This window comes from Acomys minous, assembly GCF_964271855.1.
Source record: "Acomys minous genome assembly, chromosome: 14".
NCBI classification, from domain to species: Eukaryota; Metazoa; Chordata; class Mammalia; order Rodentia; family Muridae; genus Acomys; species Acomys minous.
Window position 1 is genome coordinate 16,975,116 of NC_140496.1, and position 18,637 is coordinate 16,993,752.

Below are 18,637 nucleotides of genomic sequence, written 5' to 3' on the forward strand. Positions count from 1 at the left end.
AATATTCCACCGGCCATCTTGGTTGTGGCAGCCCAAATTCACTTCTTTTTCCTTCTCCTATTACGACAATCAAGAAAATTAGACCATGGTGCCCTACCCAGGTTTTCTAAGCAGCCCCTGCAGCTCCTCCAGGAAGGAAAGCCATTTTCCCGCCAGCAGGGTCCAGGGCGTGGGCCCTTCGCAGCGCATCCTCCGCTTTCGCTGTGCAGCGGCTCCGAGGTCTACGGCCCGCTGGGGAGGAGCCCCGCCGGCCCCCGCCCCGCCCCGCCCCCTCATTTAAATACACGTCGCCGGCGGGTGCGTCGAGCTCGCCGCGAACCCAAGATGGCGGTGTGTGGACGTGTACGGAGGATGTTCCGCTTGTCGGCGGCGTTGCAGCTGCTGCTGCTAGCGATAGCAGGGGCCCAGAATAACCACGGTCAGGGCCAGAATCTGGGGGCCAACTTTGCGTCCCTCTTAGGACAAGCAGGAGGCGGCAGCCCGGCGGGGCAGCAGCCGCCTCAGTCGCTTCAGTTATCGCAGCAACAGCAGCAGCAGCAGCAGCAGCAGCAGCCGCCTCAGCAGCAGCAGCAGCAGCAGCAGCAGCCTCTTTTCCCGGCGGGCGGGCCCCTGGCCCGGCGGGGCGGAGCGGGGCCCGGTGGGACTGGAGGTGGCTGGAAGCTGGTGGAGGAAGAGTCCTGCAGGGAGGACGTGACCCGTGTGTGCCCCAAACACACCTGGAGCAACAACCTGGCGGTGCTCGAGTGCCTGCAGGACGTAAGGGAGGTGAGAAGGTGGGACGGGCCTGGGAGGAGGGCCGAGCCTGGTGCGGGCCGGAGGGTGTCGCCCGCCTGGAAGCCGCGGACGCCGGGCTGCGGCTTCCCTCGCTCTTTTCCTTCGCTCTTTTCCTTCGGGGCTGTGTGTGCCGGCGCCTTTCTCCTTCCTGCCCCTCACTCCCGGGTGCGTTCCGGCAAGCGGATCCCACCCCTCCGGCTGCCTGGCTTCCCCTCCCCGGTCCCTTCTTTGGCTCCTTGTCGCGGTGTTCTGGGATCGAGACCTCGGCTCACGGCCTCAGGAGGCGAAGGCCTACTAGGAGCGTGTTTCTGTTTGCGCTCCTGTCTTTTGTGTGACGCTCTCTGCCGAGTGGCTCCTCGCCGAAAACCAGTTTAGGATTTTTGCTATCAGTTTCGACCTCGACAGTGTGTAGCAATGCATTTCTACGTGAAAAAAAAAATGGTCGGTATATTTGAGCTGCTGAAGATCTATCTGCTGATTATTTAGCAGTAGATACTTGGCTTGTTAACCTGGGTTCTCTTCTCGTGTGTACGTAGTCAAGAGCAGAATTTACTGTTCATACCACATTCTTTTGTCATTGGTAAATCTTTACTATTTACCTGATCCTTCCCCCCCCCCTTCACTTCCTGTGGTCAGTTTGTAAAGGACCTCATTTTTAGACTTCATGCCCCTTGGAACCCTAAAGCTTGAGAAAGTTATAGGCGGCATTTAATACCGTGATCGTGTTGTGGGCTTTTCTGAAGTCTGCATATAGTTTTTGTTTGTTTTGTTCTTTTTTTCTTTCTTTCTTTCTTTTTTTTTTTTTTTTTTTTTTTTGAGACAGGATTTGCTTACGTAGCCCAGGCTGGCCGTCTACTAGAGGCATCCTTCTGTTTCTGGCTGACCACTTTGCCAAGTTTGAAATAATTTTAACAGTAACTCTCAATGAGTTATAAATCTGATATTACTTGGTGTGGTTCATTTAAACTACACTGATAACTTCTTTTCTATATTTGGTTCTGCGGACATGCATGCATTTGGTAGAAATATTTGTTTTCCATAAGCTTAAGTAAATAGGATTAGTCCCAAAGGTTGGCAAGTTGAAGCTGCTGTTTGTCATTTCATTTGCAATAGTCTATTTTTCAGGATTGTTGAAGAACAATCTTCCCTATTCAAGACCGTGAGGTGACCACTGGTTTGAAGACTTGTGCTAGTCTTGCTTTTTAGCGTTAAATACTATACCCTTATATACTAAGTCCCTTTTTTATGGTGCATCCCTTCAATCCTGGCATTTGAGAGGCAGAAGCTAGCAAATACCTCTTTTGAGTTTGAGAACAGTCTGGTCTAAGTACAGTTCCAGGCTAGGCAGGGCAACATTAAAACTTTTTTAAAAAGAAGAAATAAAAAAATTTAAAAAAAAAAAGGAAAAGGCATACAAAATCAATATTCAGAGAGTTTCCAGAGCCACCAGAAATGTGGAATCGTACATGGTTCTCATTTCTAGCTTGAAGACTAGAAGCCAGCTACAGCCACTAAGCATGGTGGCATATATGCCTCTGGAGGCTGAGCCCAGCAGATCTCTGTGTGTTCCAGGCCGGCCTGGTCTATTGGGAGTCCAGGAGAGCCAAGGGCTTTGTTTTTTTGTTTGTTTTTGTTTTTGTTTTTTTGGGTTTTTTTGTTTGTTTGTTTGTTTGTTTTGGTCATACCTTCTCTCTCACCTCCCCCATCCTGAGACAGGGTTTCTCTTTGGAATTTTCTATTTGATTCTTTTTTTTTTTTTTTCCCTTTGGTTTTTCAAGACAGGGTCTCCCTGTGTAGCCTTGGCTGTCCTGGACTCACTTTGTAGACCAGTCTATCTGATTCTTAAGGATACTTACTAGATATTGTTTCCTTAAGCTAAGATCCTACTATCCTGCTAGATAACATTGTGAATGGATTGTTGTAGAAATAGAATATTACTAGAGGAATGTGGCAAAAAAAAAAAAAAAAGTCCAGTTGAAGGAGTGTGTCTAAAGCTGTTTACATTATAGGTATCTGTAACACTCCTTACAGGAGCACCGAATGGTTTTTTGTCATGCATGTAAAAGTATGTAGAGACTCTCTCCATCTATAAAGGACAGACTTGTCTAATTTTGCAGTCTTTATCTTAAGGGCACCATTTTTTTTTTCTTAGATTAGTTTGCATAAAGAAAAGTACACTGGTCAGAAAATGTAGTCACTGGTCTACCATTATTCTCAAAATTCTCAGCAAAGATATTTAAGTAAACTTTTTTTTTCTTTTTTTTTTTTGGTCAGGATCATGTATAAACTCTGTTCCATAATATTTAGTTCAGTGCTAGAACTCAGAAAATATTGTTAGCTGATTGGGGAAGAGTAAAATTGATGGATGCGGTTTTGCCTTCCAGAAGAAGGGAGTGTCATGTAAATGGGGGACCTACTATTTGGGAGGAAGGAGCTAAATTCTCAGTATAGTGATGAGCTTCACTTGCGTGCTCTGTACCGTGGGTCTGCAACATCCTTAATCCCTCAAGTTCATTTTTTGTTTTGTTTTGTTTTCCAAGACAGAGTTTCTCTGTGTAGCCCTGGCTGTCCTGGAACACACACACACACACACACACACACACACACACACACACACACACACACACACACACACTCCCTCCCCCCAAACAAGGTTTCCACAGGTCTCACTCTGTAGCCCTGTGTACCTTAGAACTCTTTGTACACTAGCCTGGCCTTAACCTGTCTGTCTCCTGAGTACTGAGATTAAAGCCTTATGTCACAAGTTTTAGAATTTAAGGCTCGCTCTAGTGTGGTCCAAAATTATGTAATTCACTTACATGCCTTATTGAAAGATTTATTTTTACTTTTAAGTACTATCAGTTGACATTTTCAGTTTATCTAGTGTGTCATCTGCCAACAAACTCAAGATACAAAGATATACTATAGTAAAACTTTTTATCAACTGTAGATTAATTCACAGCTTTACTGAAGGCAGTTAGACCATTATTTTGAAGGTGTATGTTATGTGGAGCTTTCTTTTTGACCCCTCAGATGAATCATGCTTTTTTAATTAATTAATTAATTAATTAGAGAAAGGATTCCTCTATGTAGCCTTGTTGTCCTGGAACTTACTCTGTAGACCAGGCTGGCCTGGAACTCAATAATCATAGAGATCCACTCATATTTGCCTCCCAAGTGCTGGTATTAAAGGCATGCACCACCACTGCCTAGCCTGAGTCATGCATTTGTTTGTTTGCTTATTTATTTATTTGGTTTTTTGAGGCAGGGTTTCTCTGTGTAGCCTTGGCTGTTCTGGACTCACTTTGTAGACCAGGCTGGCCTCGAACTCACAGATATCCACCTGCTTCTGCCTCCCTGAGTGCTGAGATCACAGGCGTGGGCTACTGTGCCCCGCCTGAGTTGTGTCTTTAAAAGGGCCCAATGTACCTAATAGGCAATAGTCCCACCCTTGTGTATATGTAGGGGTAGGTGTTTTGCCTGCATGTATGTCTGTGCTTTAAAAGTGTGCAGTATCCACTAAGGCCAGGAGAAGGTATCCAGTGCCCTGAAACTGGAGTGATAGGTGTGTGTGTGTGTGTGTGTGTGTGTGTGTGTGTGTGTGTGTGTGTGTGTTTCTGAGACAGGGTTTCTCTGTGTAGTCCTGGCTGTCCTGGAACTAACTCTGTAGACCAGGCCGGACTTGAACTCGCAGAGATCCTCCTGCCTCTGCCTGAATTATAGATGTTTGTGAACCACGGCGTGGACACTGGGAATCCAACTAAGGTCCTCTACAAGGGCAGCAAGTGCTCTTAACTGCAGAGCCTCCCTCTAGCCCCTATTCCCATTGTTGTTGTTGTCATTGTTTTTTGAGACAGGGTTTCTCTTGTAGCCCTGGCTGTCCTGGACTCACTTTGTAGACCAGGCTGGCCTCAGTATCCATTTTACCTACTCTTAAGTAGTAGATGGTAGAGTATTAGCAGTGGAGGAGGAGTACTGGGTAATTGTGTATGTTTGTATGTGTGTCACTCAACTTGAACTATTACTACCCTTCTATTTTTCTAGCATACTGTTGGGAGACTAATATATTTTAAACTAGACACCAGATGTCATTTAATTTATGAGTACTTCAATGTGTGAGATACTTAAAAATATTTCTTAGTACTTTCTATGAATATATTAATCTCCAAACATTTGTGCCACTATCTAAACTTTTTTTTTTTTTGGCTGTTGTTTTGTTTTCTTTTTTTCTTTTTCTTTTTTTTCTTATCTGATGCAAACAGCAAGGGACGATTTATTGGTCCATTATGATGGAGTCTACCAAGCTCTATTGAGCTGGAGATCTTGTTTTGTTTTTTTCAAGACGGGTATCGCTTGTAGTCCTGTCTTTGTAGACCAGGCTGGCTTTGAACACACAGAGATCTGCCTGCCTCTGCCTCCCAAATGCTGGGATTAAAGGCGTGTACCACCATACCCAGCTTACCTAAACTTTGTGTAAATATTGTGTATTTATTTAAAGTGGACTTTGCTTGTTTGTTTGTTTGTTGTGGTTTTTTGAAACAAGTTTTCTCTGTGTAACAGGCCTGGCTGTCCTAGACTCACTTTGTAGACCAGACTGGCCTGGAACTCACAGAGATCCACCTGCCTCTGCCTCTGCCTCCCGAGTTTGGGGATTATACTGTTTTATATAATGAGCAGCAAGTAAAATCTCAGCACTGCACACTTTTTCTTTTTTTGAGACAGGGACTCCTTGTTTAGCCCTGGCTGGCCTGGGATCTAACCCTATTATTTGTTTTTAAAGAATTTCTTTTTCAGCCGGGTGTGGTGGCGCATTCCTTTAATCCCAGCACTCGGGAGGCAGAGGCAGGTGGATCTCTGTGAGTTCAAAGCCAGACTGTTCCAAGATAGTCAGGGCTACACAGAGAAATACTGTCTTGAAAGAAAACAAACAAACAAAAAGAAGTTTAAAAAAATTTTTTTTATTTTATGTGCATTGGTGTTTTACGTGCATGTATGTCTGTACCAGGGTGTTAGATCTCCTGGAACTGGAGTTACAGACAGTTGTGAACTGCCATGTGGGTGCCGGGAATCGAACTCAAGCAGTCAGTGCTCCAGCCCCCTTGTTTTGTTTTGAGGTGGGATCTCACTCTATAGTCAGGTTGCTTAGAACTCACAGTGTAGCTTACAGTGACTTGAAACTCCTAGCAACCTGTCCTCAGCCACCATGCATGGCTTGCTATTAGGTACTTACAAGACTGGGCAAGACATGTGTCACTCTGAGGCTTGGTTTCTTTATGTGTTGGTGAGATGAGAAGGGGGCCTTGGATCCCCTAGAACTGAAGCTCCAGGTGGTTGGTAGTAGCAGTGTAGGTATTGAGAACTAGTCAGATAGCACTCTTCTTGCTGTGGTTGCTGGGAATTGAACTCAGGACCTCTGGAAGAGCAGACAGTTCTAACTGCTGAGCCATCTCTCCAGCCCACAGCAAGCACTCTTAGCCATATCTATAGGCCTAGGAAATATGTATTTTGTGTGTTTCTAGAGATTAAACCTAGGGCTTTGCCTGTGTTAGGCAAGCTCTTTGTCACTCACTCCCAACTCTAAGATTTTTCTGTCTAACTAACATAAGCTATTTACCTTACGTATTCTGAGTAGGCATGTGTTGTATGGCTTCTAGGATTAAATATGCATTTGTCTCATGATTTTTGCTCATTCAGAGGGAAATAATGGCATGAGTAAGGCAAACAGCAATTAATCCAAGTTGTTGGGCTTAGGATGTAGTAATTTTATTTGAGATCATACGGAATTTCCTCTCATGTTAACTCAGTGGGTGGAAGCAATTTAACCACATAATCAAATCGTTATTGACCTCCCATTATGTATCTATCATTGTGGAAAAACATTAATACTCAGATACTACCATTGCTTACAGTTAGTTTGATAGATGAGATTGTGAACAAGAAGCAGTTGTCTAAGAGTGTTAGTAACCTGATATCATATCAATTCTAAATTCTTTTTAAAAATTTTTTTGAGGCAGCGTTTCTCTGTGTATACCCTTGGCTGTCCTGAAACTTGCTTTGTAGACCAGGCTGGTTTCAAACTCAAAGAGATCCGCCTGCCCCTGTCTCCCTAAGTGGTGCTGGGATTACAAGGGGTATGTGAGTGTGTGCTATGTGGAATGTTTTTTTTTTTTTTTTTTTGGTTTTTCGAGACAGGGTTTCTCTGTGTAGCCTTGGCTGTCCTGGACTCACTTTGTAGACCAGGCTGGCCTCGAACTCACAGCGATCCGCCTGCCTCTGCCTCCTGAGTGCTGGGATTAAAGGCGTGCGCCACCACGCCCGGCTGTGGAATGTTTTTAAATGGTCTTTCTATATGCCCAAGCCAATCTTAAAAACTTGAAATCATCTTGCCTTAGCCTGGCAAGGAGTGCTGGCATGGTTTTCAATCCCAGCTTGAGATAAAAATACTCCTTCAGATAACTGAGAGTTACCTGAAAAACAGCATTGACATTTCCGGCAAATACTCAAGAAGTTTCTTGATGAGAGTGCTTTATAGCACATAGTTGTTAATAATTTATTGTTCTGTAGAAGGAAATAATACACTTGAATAGTTCAGAAGAGGAAATGCTACGTTTCTATTGTGTTCAAGCAAATGTAGTCAGCAATATCAAGATTATGTTTCTTAAAAAGAAGCTATTAAAATGGTTTATAGGTACTTAATTTTTCATCTGTCAGCAAATATTTAATGAATCCTGTGTACAAGACACTGTTCAGTGTTGGTGATACAGATATTGATAAAAGCAAGCACTTATTGAGTATTTCTTTTTTTGGTTTTTCAAGACAGGGTTTCTCTGTGTAGCTCTGGCTATCCTGGAACTCACTCTGTAGACCAGGCTGGCCTCTGCCTCTCTAGTACAGGGACTACAGGTGTGCACCACCACTGACCAGGCATTATTATTGTTTCTTATAAGCTCTGTTCTAAGAGAGGCAAAATAATTTCTAGTATTATTTAATCCTAGGAAATGTGTGGTTTTTTAATTTTGGGAGTGGGCTGGTTTTTTGATTTTCAAGACAGGGCTTCTCTGTATGGCACTGGCTGTCCTGGAACTTGCTCTGTAGACTGGGCATGCCTCAAACTTATAGATATGAGTTTGCTTGAGTTTGCTCTGCCTTCAGAGTGCTGGGTTTAAATTTTTATTTATTTATTTACTTTACATCCTGGTCATATTCCCCTCCCTCTTCTCTTCCCAGTCCCCCTTTCCCTCCCCCTTTCCCTCCCCTATTCCTCAGAAAAGGGGAGCCCCATACACACGCACCCCAGCTCATCAAGTCACATCAGTCCTCTTTCCCTGTGGCCTGACAAGGCAGTCTTATACTGGGAATTAATCAAAAAGCAAACAACAGAGTCCATGTCAGAGACAGCCTCTGCTCCCCTTACTAGAGGACCCACATGAAGCCTGACCCACGCCCCCTTTTCCACTAGACTCCCTATGCTTTGCCCAAAGTTTGGCTGTGAGTCTCAGCATCTGTTTTGAACCACTGCTGGGTGGAGCCTCTCAGAGGACAACTCTAATAGGCTCCTGTCATTTTGTCTTTATGGGTCTGGGTTACCTTACTCAGGATGATCTTTTCTAGTTCCATCCATTTGCCTGCAAATTTCATGATTTCCTTGTTTTTAGTGGCTGAGTAGTATTTCATTATGTAAATGTACCACAGTTTCTTTATCCATATTTTGGTTGCGGGACGTCTGGGTTTTTTTTTTTTTTTTTTTTTTTTTTTTGCAGTTTCTGGCTATTACGAATAATGCCGCTGTGAACATAGTTGAGCAGATGTCCTTGTTGTATGGTGGGGCATCCTTTGGGTATATACCAGGAGTGGTATATCTGGGTCTTGAAGTAGAGCTGTTCTCAATATTCTGAGAAAGCACCAGATTGATTTCCAAAGTGATTGTACAAATGGAGGAGGGTTCCCCTTTCCACATCCTCGCCTGGGTAGCTGAGTTGACAGAGCTTCAGACCCTGAATCTGAGAGTCCAAAGTTGCTTTGCTTTTTTAATTTTAATTTTTAAAGAGTCCATTGTAGCCCAGGTTGCCCTAGAACTCTCTTTGCAGCAAGAGGATGACCTCAAATTCCAAATCTTGCTGCCTTCACCCACAATTACTAGACTACAGGTGTGTGCTACACCTTGATTTAGTAGACAGTGCAAGTATTTGCAATTTTTTACAAAGCAAATCCAGGACAGCCAGGACTTAAAGGCTACACAGAACAATCCTGACTCGAAAAACAAAACAACACAAACCCTGAAATCAGTCAGTGACTCATCTTTATTTGGATGTGTTAAATAAATTTGAAACTTAAGAAAGAATCTCCAAGTAATGTCCCCCAAAGCTCAGAGCCGAGCTAGCAATAACTTTGTATCTGAGTTAAAATAGAGTGTAGAGGAACAAGAAGTGTGGGCTGGAATCTAAAAACAATAGATAAAGGAAGCAGGCCAGGCATCTACTTTCCTTCATTCAGCATTAGTTTACTGGGCTCACATAACATTAGATTGAGTACTGGGGATGAAGCCAGTTAGCAGAGTGTTTGGCTAGCATGTTGGAAGCCTGGGGTGGACTCCCTAGCACCAAGTATATCCAGCTTGGTGGCAGAGGCTTGTGATCTGGCATTCTGGAGGTAGAGGCAGAAGGATTAGAATTCTGCTTCTTGGGGCTGGAAATGTAGGTCATTTGATAGAGTACTTGCTTAGCAAAAGCCTTGCATTTGATCCGGATCACCACACAAACTAGGTACATACCAGCGCTTGGAATAGGAAATCACAAGAGGATGAAAAGTTCAAGGCCAGCCAGGTAGCGTGGCACACATCTTTAACCCCAGTGCTTGGGAAGCAAAGGCAGGTAGATCTGAGTTTAAGGTCAGTCCTGAGTTTCAGGACAGCTAGGGCTACACACAGAAAAACCCTGTCTAGTTTATTTGGTTGGTTGGTTTTGGAGATAGGGTTTCTCTGTGTAGCCTTGGCTGTCCTGGACTCACTTTGTAGACCAGGCTGGCCTTGAATTCACAGAGATCCTCCTGTCTCTGCCTCCCGAGTGCTGGGATTAAAGATGTGTGCCACTGCGCCTGGTGAAAAAGCCTGTTTTGGGGCTGGAGAGATGGCTCAGCAGTTAAGAGCACTGACTGCTCTTCCAAAGGACCCGGGTTCAAGTCCCAGCACCCACATGGCAGCTGACAACTGTCTGTAACTCTAAGATCTGATACCCTCACACAGACATATATGCAGGCAAAAACACCAATGCACATACAATAAAAGTAAATAAATTATTAAAAAAAGAAAGAAAGAAAAAGAAACTAAATTAAAAAAAAAAAAAAGAAAGAAAAGAAAAAGCCTGTCTTGAAAAACCAAAATTAATAATAATAATATTTTGGGAGCTAGTAAGCTTGCTCCGAAAGCTGACTTGGTGTACAAACATAGCTTCATATCAGATCCCCAGCAGCCACATTAAACAAACAGACCAGGTGTAGCATGGAACAGAATCAAAGGTCTTATATTGGTCATAGCATGAAGTGGACAGTAAGTTTCAAGTGGGAAGAAAAAGGATATATTGGGAATTTTTTTTGTATTTGTTTATATGATTTTTGAAACTGAGACTTTCTGTGTACCCCAAGCTGGCCTTAAACTTACTATATTGCCTAGGGTAGCCTCTACCTCAATTTACCCAAGTACTGATGAGCAGAGGTGTGCCACTCCACCCAGCTCAGGGGAGTTCTGATAACAAGGAGAGTCTGCCATGTGTTAACTAATGTAACTCCTGAACATGTATCTATTATACATGAAATAAAAGTCAGACGTTCCGGGCTTATTGCCATGTGGAGTTAAGGTATGAGGAGCAGCAGTATGAGGAGGAAAACAGAATTGAATGGGCTTTGGAGTGACAGTCTTGACTCAGCTCACATTACCATGACCTTAAATCAATCAGCCTTTCTTCACCCCCCTTTTCATGTCACACTGACTGGCCTTGAACTCGCAGAGATCTGTCTGCCTCTGCCTCCAGAGTGCAGGGATTAGAGGCAATCCACTAGCAGGATGTGGTGGGGCACACCTTTAATCCCAGCACTCGGGAGGCAGAGGCAGGCTGATCTCTGTGAGTTGGAGGCCAGTCTGGTCTACAAAGTGAGCCCAGGACAGCCAGGACTACACAGAGAAACCCTGTCTCAAAAAACCAAAACCCAGACAAACAAAACAAAAACCAAAAAAGGTCTATTTCACCTTATCTAGCTCAAATTAATCTTTGTAGACTTAGCTGTCCTTGTCCGGGTGCTGGGATTACAGGTGTGTGCCATCACATCTGGCTCAAAAGTGTTGTTGTTGTTTTTTTTTTTTTTTTTTTTGGTTTTTCAAACCATCACACCTTGCCTTCAAATTAATATCTTAATTTATTTTTAAGTTTTTAGTGTGTGCGTGTATGGGGGGTGTAAATCTCAATCTGTTGAGAGTGCACATGCTACAGTATACATGAGGAGGTCAGAAGATACTTTTGGGAGTCTACCACTTGTTTTGGGTGCAGGTTACCTCTTGTTTCTGTTTTATATGCCAGCTTAGCTCACCAGAGAAGTTCAAGGCAATTCTCCCATCTCTCTCTCCAGTCTCAACTATGTAGACCAAGCTAGTCTTGAGTTTAGAAGTATGCCTACCTATGCCTCACTGCTGAGATTACAGGCAGGGATTTTATCTGCTCAGAAACAGAAACTTTGGCTGTATTCTTTACTTGTATAAATCCAGATAAATATAAAAATTATTGAATTTTTCCTGAAATTTGGTGATTTTCAGAGGGAAAGTAATATGTAAAAACTTGAGCTCTTCTGTTGCTAAGGTTGAAACCTTTCTTTGGCTTACAAAATAGGCAATAATTGCTGGTCAAAGTGGCTCACACCTTTAATCCCAGCAGAGGCTGGTGAATCCCTTTAAGTTTGAAGCCAGCCTGGTCTACATTGTGAGATTCAGGCCTACAAAGTGAGATCCTGTTTCAAAAACAAAACAAAACAAAAAAACCCTGAAATGCTCACATTAAGACTTTGATAAGGAGGCACACGCCTTTTATCCCAGCACTTGGGAGGCAGAGGCAGGCAGATCTCTGAGTTCAAGGCCAGCCTGGTCTACAGAGTGAGTTCAGGACAGCCAAGGCCACACTGAGAAACCTGTATCAAAAAACCAACAACAATCCCAGCATTTGGGAGGCAGAGGCAGAGGCAGAGGCAGAGGCAGAGGCAGAGGCAGAGGCAGAGGCAGAGGCAGAGGCAGGCAGATGTCTGAATTTGAGGCCAGCCTGGTTTACAAAGAGAGTTCCAGGCACAGCCAAGGCTATTACAGAAACCCTGCCTCGAAAAACAAACAAAAAACCACCACCAACAACAACAACAAAAAATGTTAACTAAGGAGCTGGAGAGATAAATGATAGTTCAACAGTTAAGAGCACTAGCTATCTTCCAGAAGACCAGGGCTTAGTTCTTGGCAGCACACAACTGTTCGTCTCAGTGATCTGATACCCTCTTGTGGCCTTTTCAGTTATGCATGTAGTGTACAGACACGCGTGCAGGCAAAATACTCATACACATAAAAATTGGTGGGGTTGGGATGTAACCGCATGGTAGGGAACACTCTACCACTGAACTACATTCCTAGCCCTTTTTACTTTTATTTTGAAACAAGTCTCACTTAGGCTGGCCTTGAATTTGTAATCCTCTTCCAGACCCTCTCAAATCCTAGAATTATAGGCCTGTGCTGCTGGGCCTATACTTTTTCTTTTTAATAGTTTATTTTTATTTTATGTGTATTGGTGTTCTACTTGCATGTATGTCTTTGTGAAGGTGTCAGTTGGAGTTGCAGGCAGTTGTGAGCTGCCATGTAAGAGCTGGGAATTGAACCCCGGTCGTCTGGAAGAGTGGTTACTGCTCGTAACAGCTGAGCCAAGCCAGGCGTGGTGGAGCACACCTTTAATCCCAGCACTTGGGAGGATGAGGCAGGCGGATCGCTGTGAGTTCGAGGCCAGCCTGGTCTACATAGTGAGTCCAGGATAGCCAAGGATACACAGAGAAACCCTGTCTCAGAAAACTAAAAACAAACAAACAAACAAACAACAACAACAAAAAAAAAACCCACCAAAAACAGCCGAGCCATTTCTCCAGCCCCATAAGCCTAGCTGTTTGTTTGTTTGTTTAAGGGATAGGATTTCTCACCTTGTAGCCCAGGCTAAATTGAGCTCTTGAGTAGTACTATACTTAAGTGAAAAAAAAAAGTTATTTGTGTATTTTTGAGACAGGGTCTTATTCTAACTCAGGTTGGCCCTGAACTCCATGTGACCATACTGCCTCACTCTTGAATGTTGAGATTATTGGCATGAGCCGTTAACACCATCTTGGCTTTTTAAAATCACTATAAGAAGCTGCAAGACTTATGGTGTTGTATATTTTTATTTTCAATTTGAAAGTACTCTGAAATAGAAATTAGGACAGAGAATGCTGACCTCAGAAGAGGTGTCTGTGTGGTTCCCTTTCTCTCAAGGGGGGAAAACTCACATTCATTAGCCTGATTTCTTAGCCAACTTTCGTGCCTTACTTTACAGTGGCTGCATACACATCTTACTGCCCACATTTGAAAGTACATAGAATAGTGTTGTGGGTTTCTGCAGAGTACAGAGTTACAAGTTCGAGATTCTAGGGTTTATATGACTTTGTGATGCATGCTAGACAGACACCATACTGTAGTAGTTGGTAGAAAGGGTTTTGTTTTATTATTGCTTTGCATACATATTTTGAGTTGGGTTTTTTATTTATTTTTTCTGTGTGTGTTTTTGTTTTGTTTTGTTTTATGTTTTTCGTCTGGCTCTCACTATACAGCCCTGGCTGGCCTGGTACTATATAGGACAGTATCCACTGAGGTTCACCTGCCTCTGTTTCTCAAGTGCTGGGATTAAAGTCTTAAATCATCTTTGTTTCGTTTTTTTAAAGCCAGTCTCAACATGTAGCCCAGGCTGACCTAAATTCCCTATTCTGCCTCAACCTCCTAACGTGTCCTGGTTTACAGGCACGCACCATGTTACTCACTCATTTAACACTTGTATTTATCTATCTCCCTCGGCCCCAAATAGTTCATTATTCTGCCCAAGGGTTAATACTTAGTTTATGAAGCCCTTATCTTATTTGCCACAGTTAATAATGACTACTGATAGACATGAGAGGTACCAACCCTATTTCACCATTTTAGAAAATAAAACAGGTGTACTGAACACCTACCCCAGCTACTTAGGAGGCTGAGATGGAAGGAGTACTTGAGTCCAGGAGCCTGAGGCTAATCTTGGTAACACAGGATTACCTTATCTCCGAAAATCAATGTAACGAGTCAGGCAAGCTCCTCAGTCAGACTGTGGTTTGCCCAAGTCACACAATTTTAGGAGAGCTTAGATGGCAGCCCCAGAGTCAAAGCGCCATCTTTCCATGTCACTGTATCACTTTTCAGATTACTTTCACTGTTATACAAATATCATTTTTTGCTTGCTTGTTTTTTTGTTTTTTTGTTTGTTTTGTTTTGTTTTTGTGACAGTGTAGCCTTGACTGTCCTGGACTTGCTTTGTAGACCAGGCTGGCCTCACACTCACAGAGATCTGCCTGCCTCTGCCTCCCAAGTGCTGGGATTAAAAAGCCACCACACCTGGCTTTTTATGTTTCAGTCCGCCATTAATACTATCCAGCAGTTTTGTTTGTATCACAGTCTCTTCTAAAGTTCCGGCTGCCTTGAACTTACTGTGTAGAAAAGGCTGCTGTTCTTCAGCTTTCAGTCTTTCTGTCTCAGCTTCCTGAGTGATGGAACTACAGCATGAGCCTCCACACCTGGCACGCCCATTGTGTTACTTACTTAGGTTTTTGGGTGTTTTTTGTTTGTTTGTTTTTTGAGACAAGGTCTCACTGTATAGCCCTGGCTGGCCTGGAACTCAGTATGTAGACCATGATGGCTTTGAACTCAGATCCATCTGCCACCATGCCTGGCTGTAATTTTTTTTTAGATAGATTTAATTTCTTTTTTCTTTATGATTTTAAGTTTTTCTGTATATCCTTCAGTATGCTTATTTTTTCTTTCTTTTTAAAAATTTATTTATTTATTTTTGGGTTTTTCGAGACAGAGTTTCTCTGTGTAGCCTTGGCCATCCCGGACTCACTTTGTAGACTAGGCTGGCCTCGAACTCACAGTGATCCGTCTGCCTCTGCCTCCCGAGTGCTGGGATTAAAGGTGTGCGCCACCACGCCCGGCAATCAATTTATTTTTATTTTCCTCTTTGAGATAGGGTCTCATTATGTAGTCCTGGTTGGTCTGGAACTCACAAAGATCTGCCTGCATAATGCTGGTATCAAAGGCAGGAACTACCAGGCCCAGCTTCCTTCAGTGTATCCAACTGTTTTGGGGTTCTCATTTCTTTTATTGATTTTCTGAGACAGAATATTTCTACATAGCCCTGGCTGTCCTTGAACTCGCTATGTATACCAGACTGGCATCGAACTCCCAGGAACCCACTTGCCTCCTGAGTTCTGGAATTAAACGGATGTGCTACTATGCCCAGCTTAGGGTTCTTAACTTTCTGATCATTTCCTGTTGGACTTTTTTGTCAGTGGCTATAGTCCTGTTTCTTAACAAGTCAGCTAAGTTTTTATTACACACAAGGAGGGCACTGAGCAGATCTCGTGTGTGTGTGTGTGTGTGTGTGTGTGTGTGTGTGTGTGTGTGTTTCAGTTCTCTGTTCTTTCTTTGCCGACTATTGTTGCAAGTTCTGTTGCATTTGTATCTCCTGAGTGCTGATTTCCCTCCACTGCTGCGCAAGAATGTGAGATTCTGTTTGGGTTCCTGCTCAGGGGTCAAAGTTCCAGAGACTGAACAGTGCTTTTGTGTTTCATCTAGTTGACAGTAGGTTAAAGGAGAGCAGTAGCTGTGGGAGTTAATCCTCCATGGGTGAGAGTACATAAAACTAGCAAAAGTTCAAAATCAGCCTTGGCTATATAGCAAGTTTGAGGCCAGCCTGGGAATTATGAGACTTCATCTTGAAAACAACAAAAAATTATTAAATGTTCATTTTGTTGTTGTTGTTGTTGTTTTTCGAGACACGGTTTTTCTGTGTAACCTTGGCTGTCCTGGACTCACTTTGTAGACCAGGCTGGCCTCGAACTCACAGTGATCCACCTGCCTCTGCCCCACCCCCCACCCCTGAGTGCTGGGATTAAAGGTGTGGGCTATCACGCCCGGCCCCATATGTATCTTTTGACTCCTAATCCTTTTTCTGAAAAATTACTCAGAATTTGTATATAAGCAATATAATAAATGTAGAGGCCTTTTTTTAAAAATTAGAAGCAAGCTAAAGAAGTGATTAAATAGGGATGTAGAGAAGGTTTAGTATGTGCACTTGCAGCCAAGCCTGAAGACATGAGTTTGATCTCTAGGACCCATAAGATAGAAAGAACCAATTTTTTAAAGCTGTCCTCTGACTTCCACATGTGTGCACACATACATAAAAAATAAATAAACAGCTGGGTATAGTGCCTCACACCTTAAATCCCAGCACTTGGGAGGCAGAGGCAGGTGGATCTCTGTGAGTTTGAGGTCAGCCTGGTACATAGTGGGAATTCTAGGACAGACAGGGTTTCTTTGTGCTGGGATTAAAGGCACGGGCCACCACCCCTTGTATAAAACATTTTTAAGTACAGTGATTAAATAAGTTACGAAGTGCATCCATAAAATGAGGATACCAGAGGATCCACCGGAAACTTCTCACTGTATTTTTCTATTGTTCTGTTCTATATGTTTGTATATATATATACACACAACACCTTTTAAAAATTGAGACAAACCAGGCATGGTCATCAGCATTGAGAAGCTGAGGCAGGAGGATCAAGACCGCATCTCAAACACAAACAAACAAAACAAAAAAGCCCTTTCATTTTCTATATTATTTAGGGCAAAGCATTGCCATGATATGACCAAAAATATTATCTGCCTCACATAGAGGACATGGGAAATGGTTAGCCCTTGGGGATCTGGAAACTTAAACAATTTTTATGTGTATATTTACTGTGTTATTTATATGTGTATATGAGTGTACATGAGGGCATGTGGAAATAGAGGACACCTGTGGAAGTCACTTCCATCATGTCATTTGAAAGATTGGGGTTATAAGGTTTAGTGGCAAACGCCCTATCCATTGAGCCATCTTGCTGTCCAATCTTCCCCACTCGTGGGTTTTGTTTTGTTTGTTGTTTTGTTTTCAAGACAGGATTCCTCTGTGTATCCCTGGCTGTCCTAGACTTGCTTTATAGACCAGGCCGCCACCACCTGGCACTTATGGTACATATTTTGAGAAGATAGAGGAGATAGGCATTAAGCAATTACAAATAAGGGCTGATGATATAGATGATGTGGCAGAGCACTTGCCTAATATATTCCAGGCCTTGGGAGTATGACTCAGTAAAAGTGCTCACCTTACGTGTGTGAGGCTCTGGGTTAAATCCTCAACACCACACATACACACAGAGTCACTCACAGTGTATTCGGAAAATTACAGCTTTGATAAGTGCTATGAAAGAAAGGGGACATGGGCAGGTTTTTAGCTTGTATTGAGTTTCAAATGACAGCCAGGCACTAAAAGCAATTTCCAGTAAGAGGATGTAAATTTAGAACAAATGTTGAACTGAATTTAAATTTTACAGTTATTTTAGCTTAAAAAGGTATAGCTGGAATATGAAAAACGGCTGAACCCTCTTAAAGAATGTGTAAATACAGAGTAAGATTCCAAGAACCGAGCCCTGGGGAATGCTTACAATTAAGGGTTGGAAAGAGGCTTGTTGAGGGAATCGTAGGGGATGGGAGTGGTAGAAAGTTAAAAGAGGATTTGCAAGAATTTAGTTGTGAAAACCAAGGAAAGGAAAGTTTCAGTAGTGAGAGTCAGGGGCAGAGCAGTTAAAAAAAAAAAAAAAGATAGTAGTAATTAGGATTGTCACTGTTGAGCCTTGTGGGAACTAGACCTTGATATGTAGACCAGGCTGGTCTGACTGAATTCCACTGAGTTCTGTCTGCCTGTTCCCTGAGTGCTAGGGTTAAAGATGTATACCACTTCACCTGGTTTTATTCTTTGTTTGGTTTTTTGTTTTTTGTTTTTCGAGACAGGGTTTCTCTGTGTAATAGCCCTAGCTGTCCTGGAACTCTCTTTGTAGGCCAGGCTGGCCTTGAACTCACAGAGATCTGCCTGCTTCTCTGCCTCCCAAGTGCTGGGATTAAAGCTGTGCACCACCATGCCTGGCTCACCTGGGCTTTATTCTTTAAACTCATATGACCAGAGAACAACCTCAGGGAAATTCTTGTAGGCTCAATTTTCTTAACAATTGTATTTTATTATGAACTTGTTAACCAAGAGCACCTCACTTAAAACCCAACTAACCTAAACAATAGGAAAAGGAGATTAAAGAATACAATAATGAAACCGTAAGGATATCAGTTCCAGGGAACGATTCTCCTGGCGTAATCAGCAGGTTCTTCTGCTGGAACCTGGAGCAACCAGAACCTGGAGCCCCGAAGCCTTCCCTCGAGTGGTTTGAAGTGGAGTGATCAACAGCCAAAACTATCCCAAGTCTCCAAAGGCCCCGCCTCCTGCTTTTGGCTCACATTTGTATCTCCTCTCATAATTTGTTCAAGGATGTTTTTCAGCTGGTTAATAACCAATCTCCCCAACATAGTGGTTTGACTTCTAAGGGGATAAACATCACCTGCTCTCTCACAAGTCTTTTTCTCATCTCTCACTTGTGATCTAAACAAAAAACATGTTAATCTCTCCTTCAAATTTTTGTCTCTGTAGGCTTG

At 43.0% G+C, this 18,637-nt stretch overlaps 1 protein-coding gene across 2 annotated transcripts in view; it reads left to right on the forward strand.

Annotated features, from left to right (window-relative positions):
- Positions 1–287: 287 nt before the first annotated feature.
- GLG1 (golgi glycoprotein 1) overlaps positions 288–18,637 on the forward strand; it is a 93,805-nt gene continuing 75,455 nt past the window's right edge. For both annotated transcript variants that reach the window (XM_084756646.1, XM_084756647.1), the window contains exon 1: positions 288–765. In XM_084756646.1, coding sequence (XP_084612772.1) covers positions 325–765 — 441 coding nt within the window. In that variant the 5' untranslated portion in view covers positions 288–324. The remainder of the gene's footprint in view (positions 766–18,637) is intronic.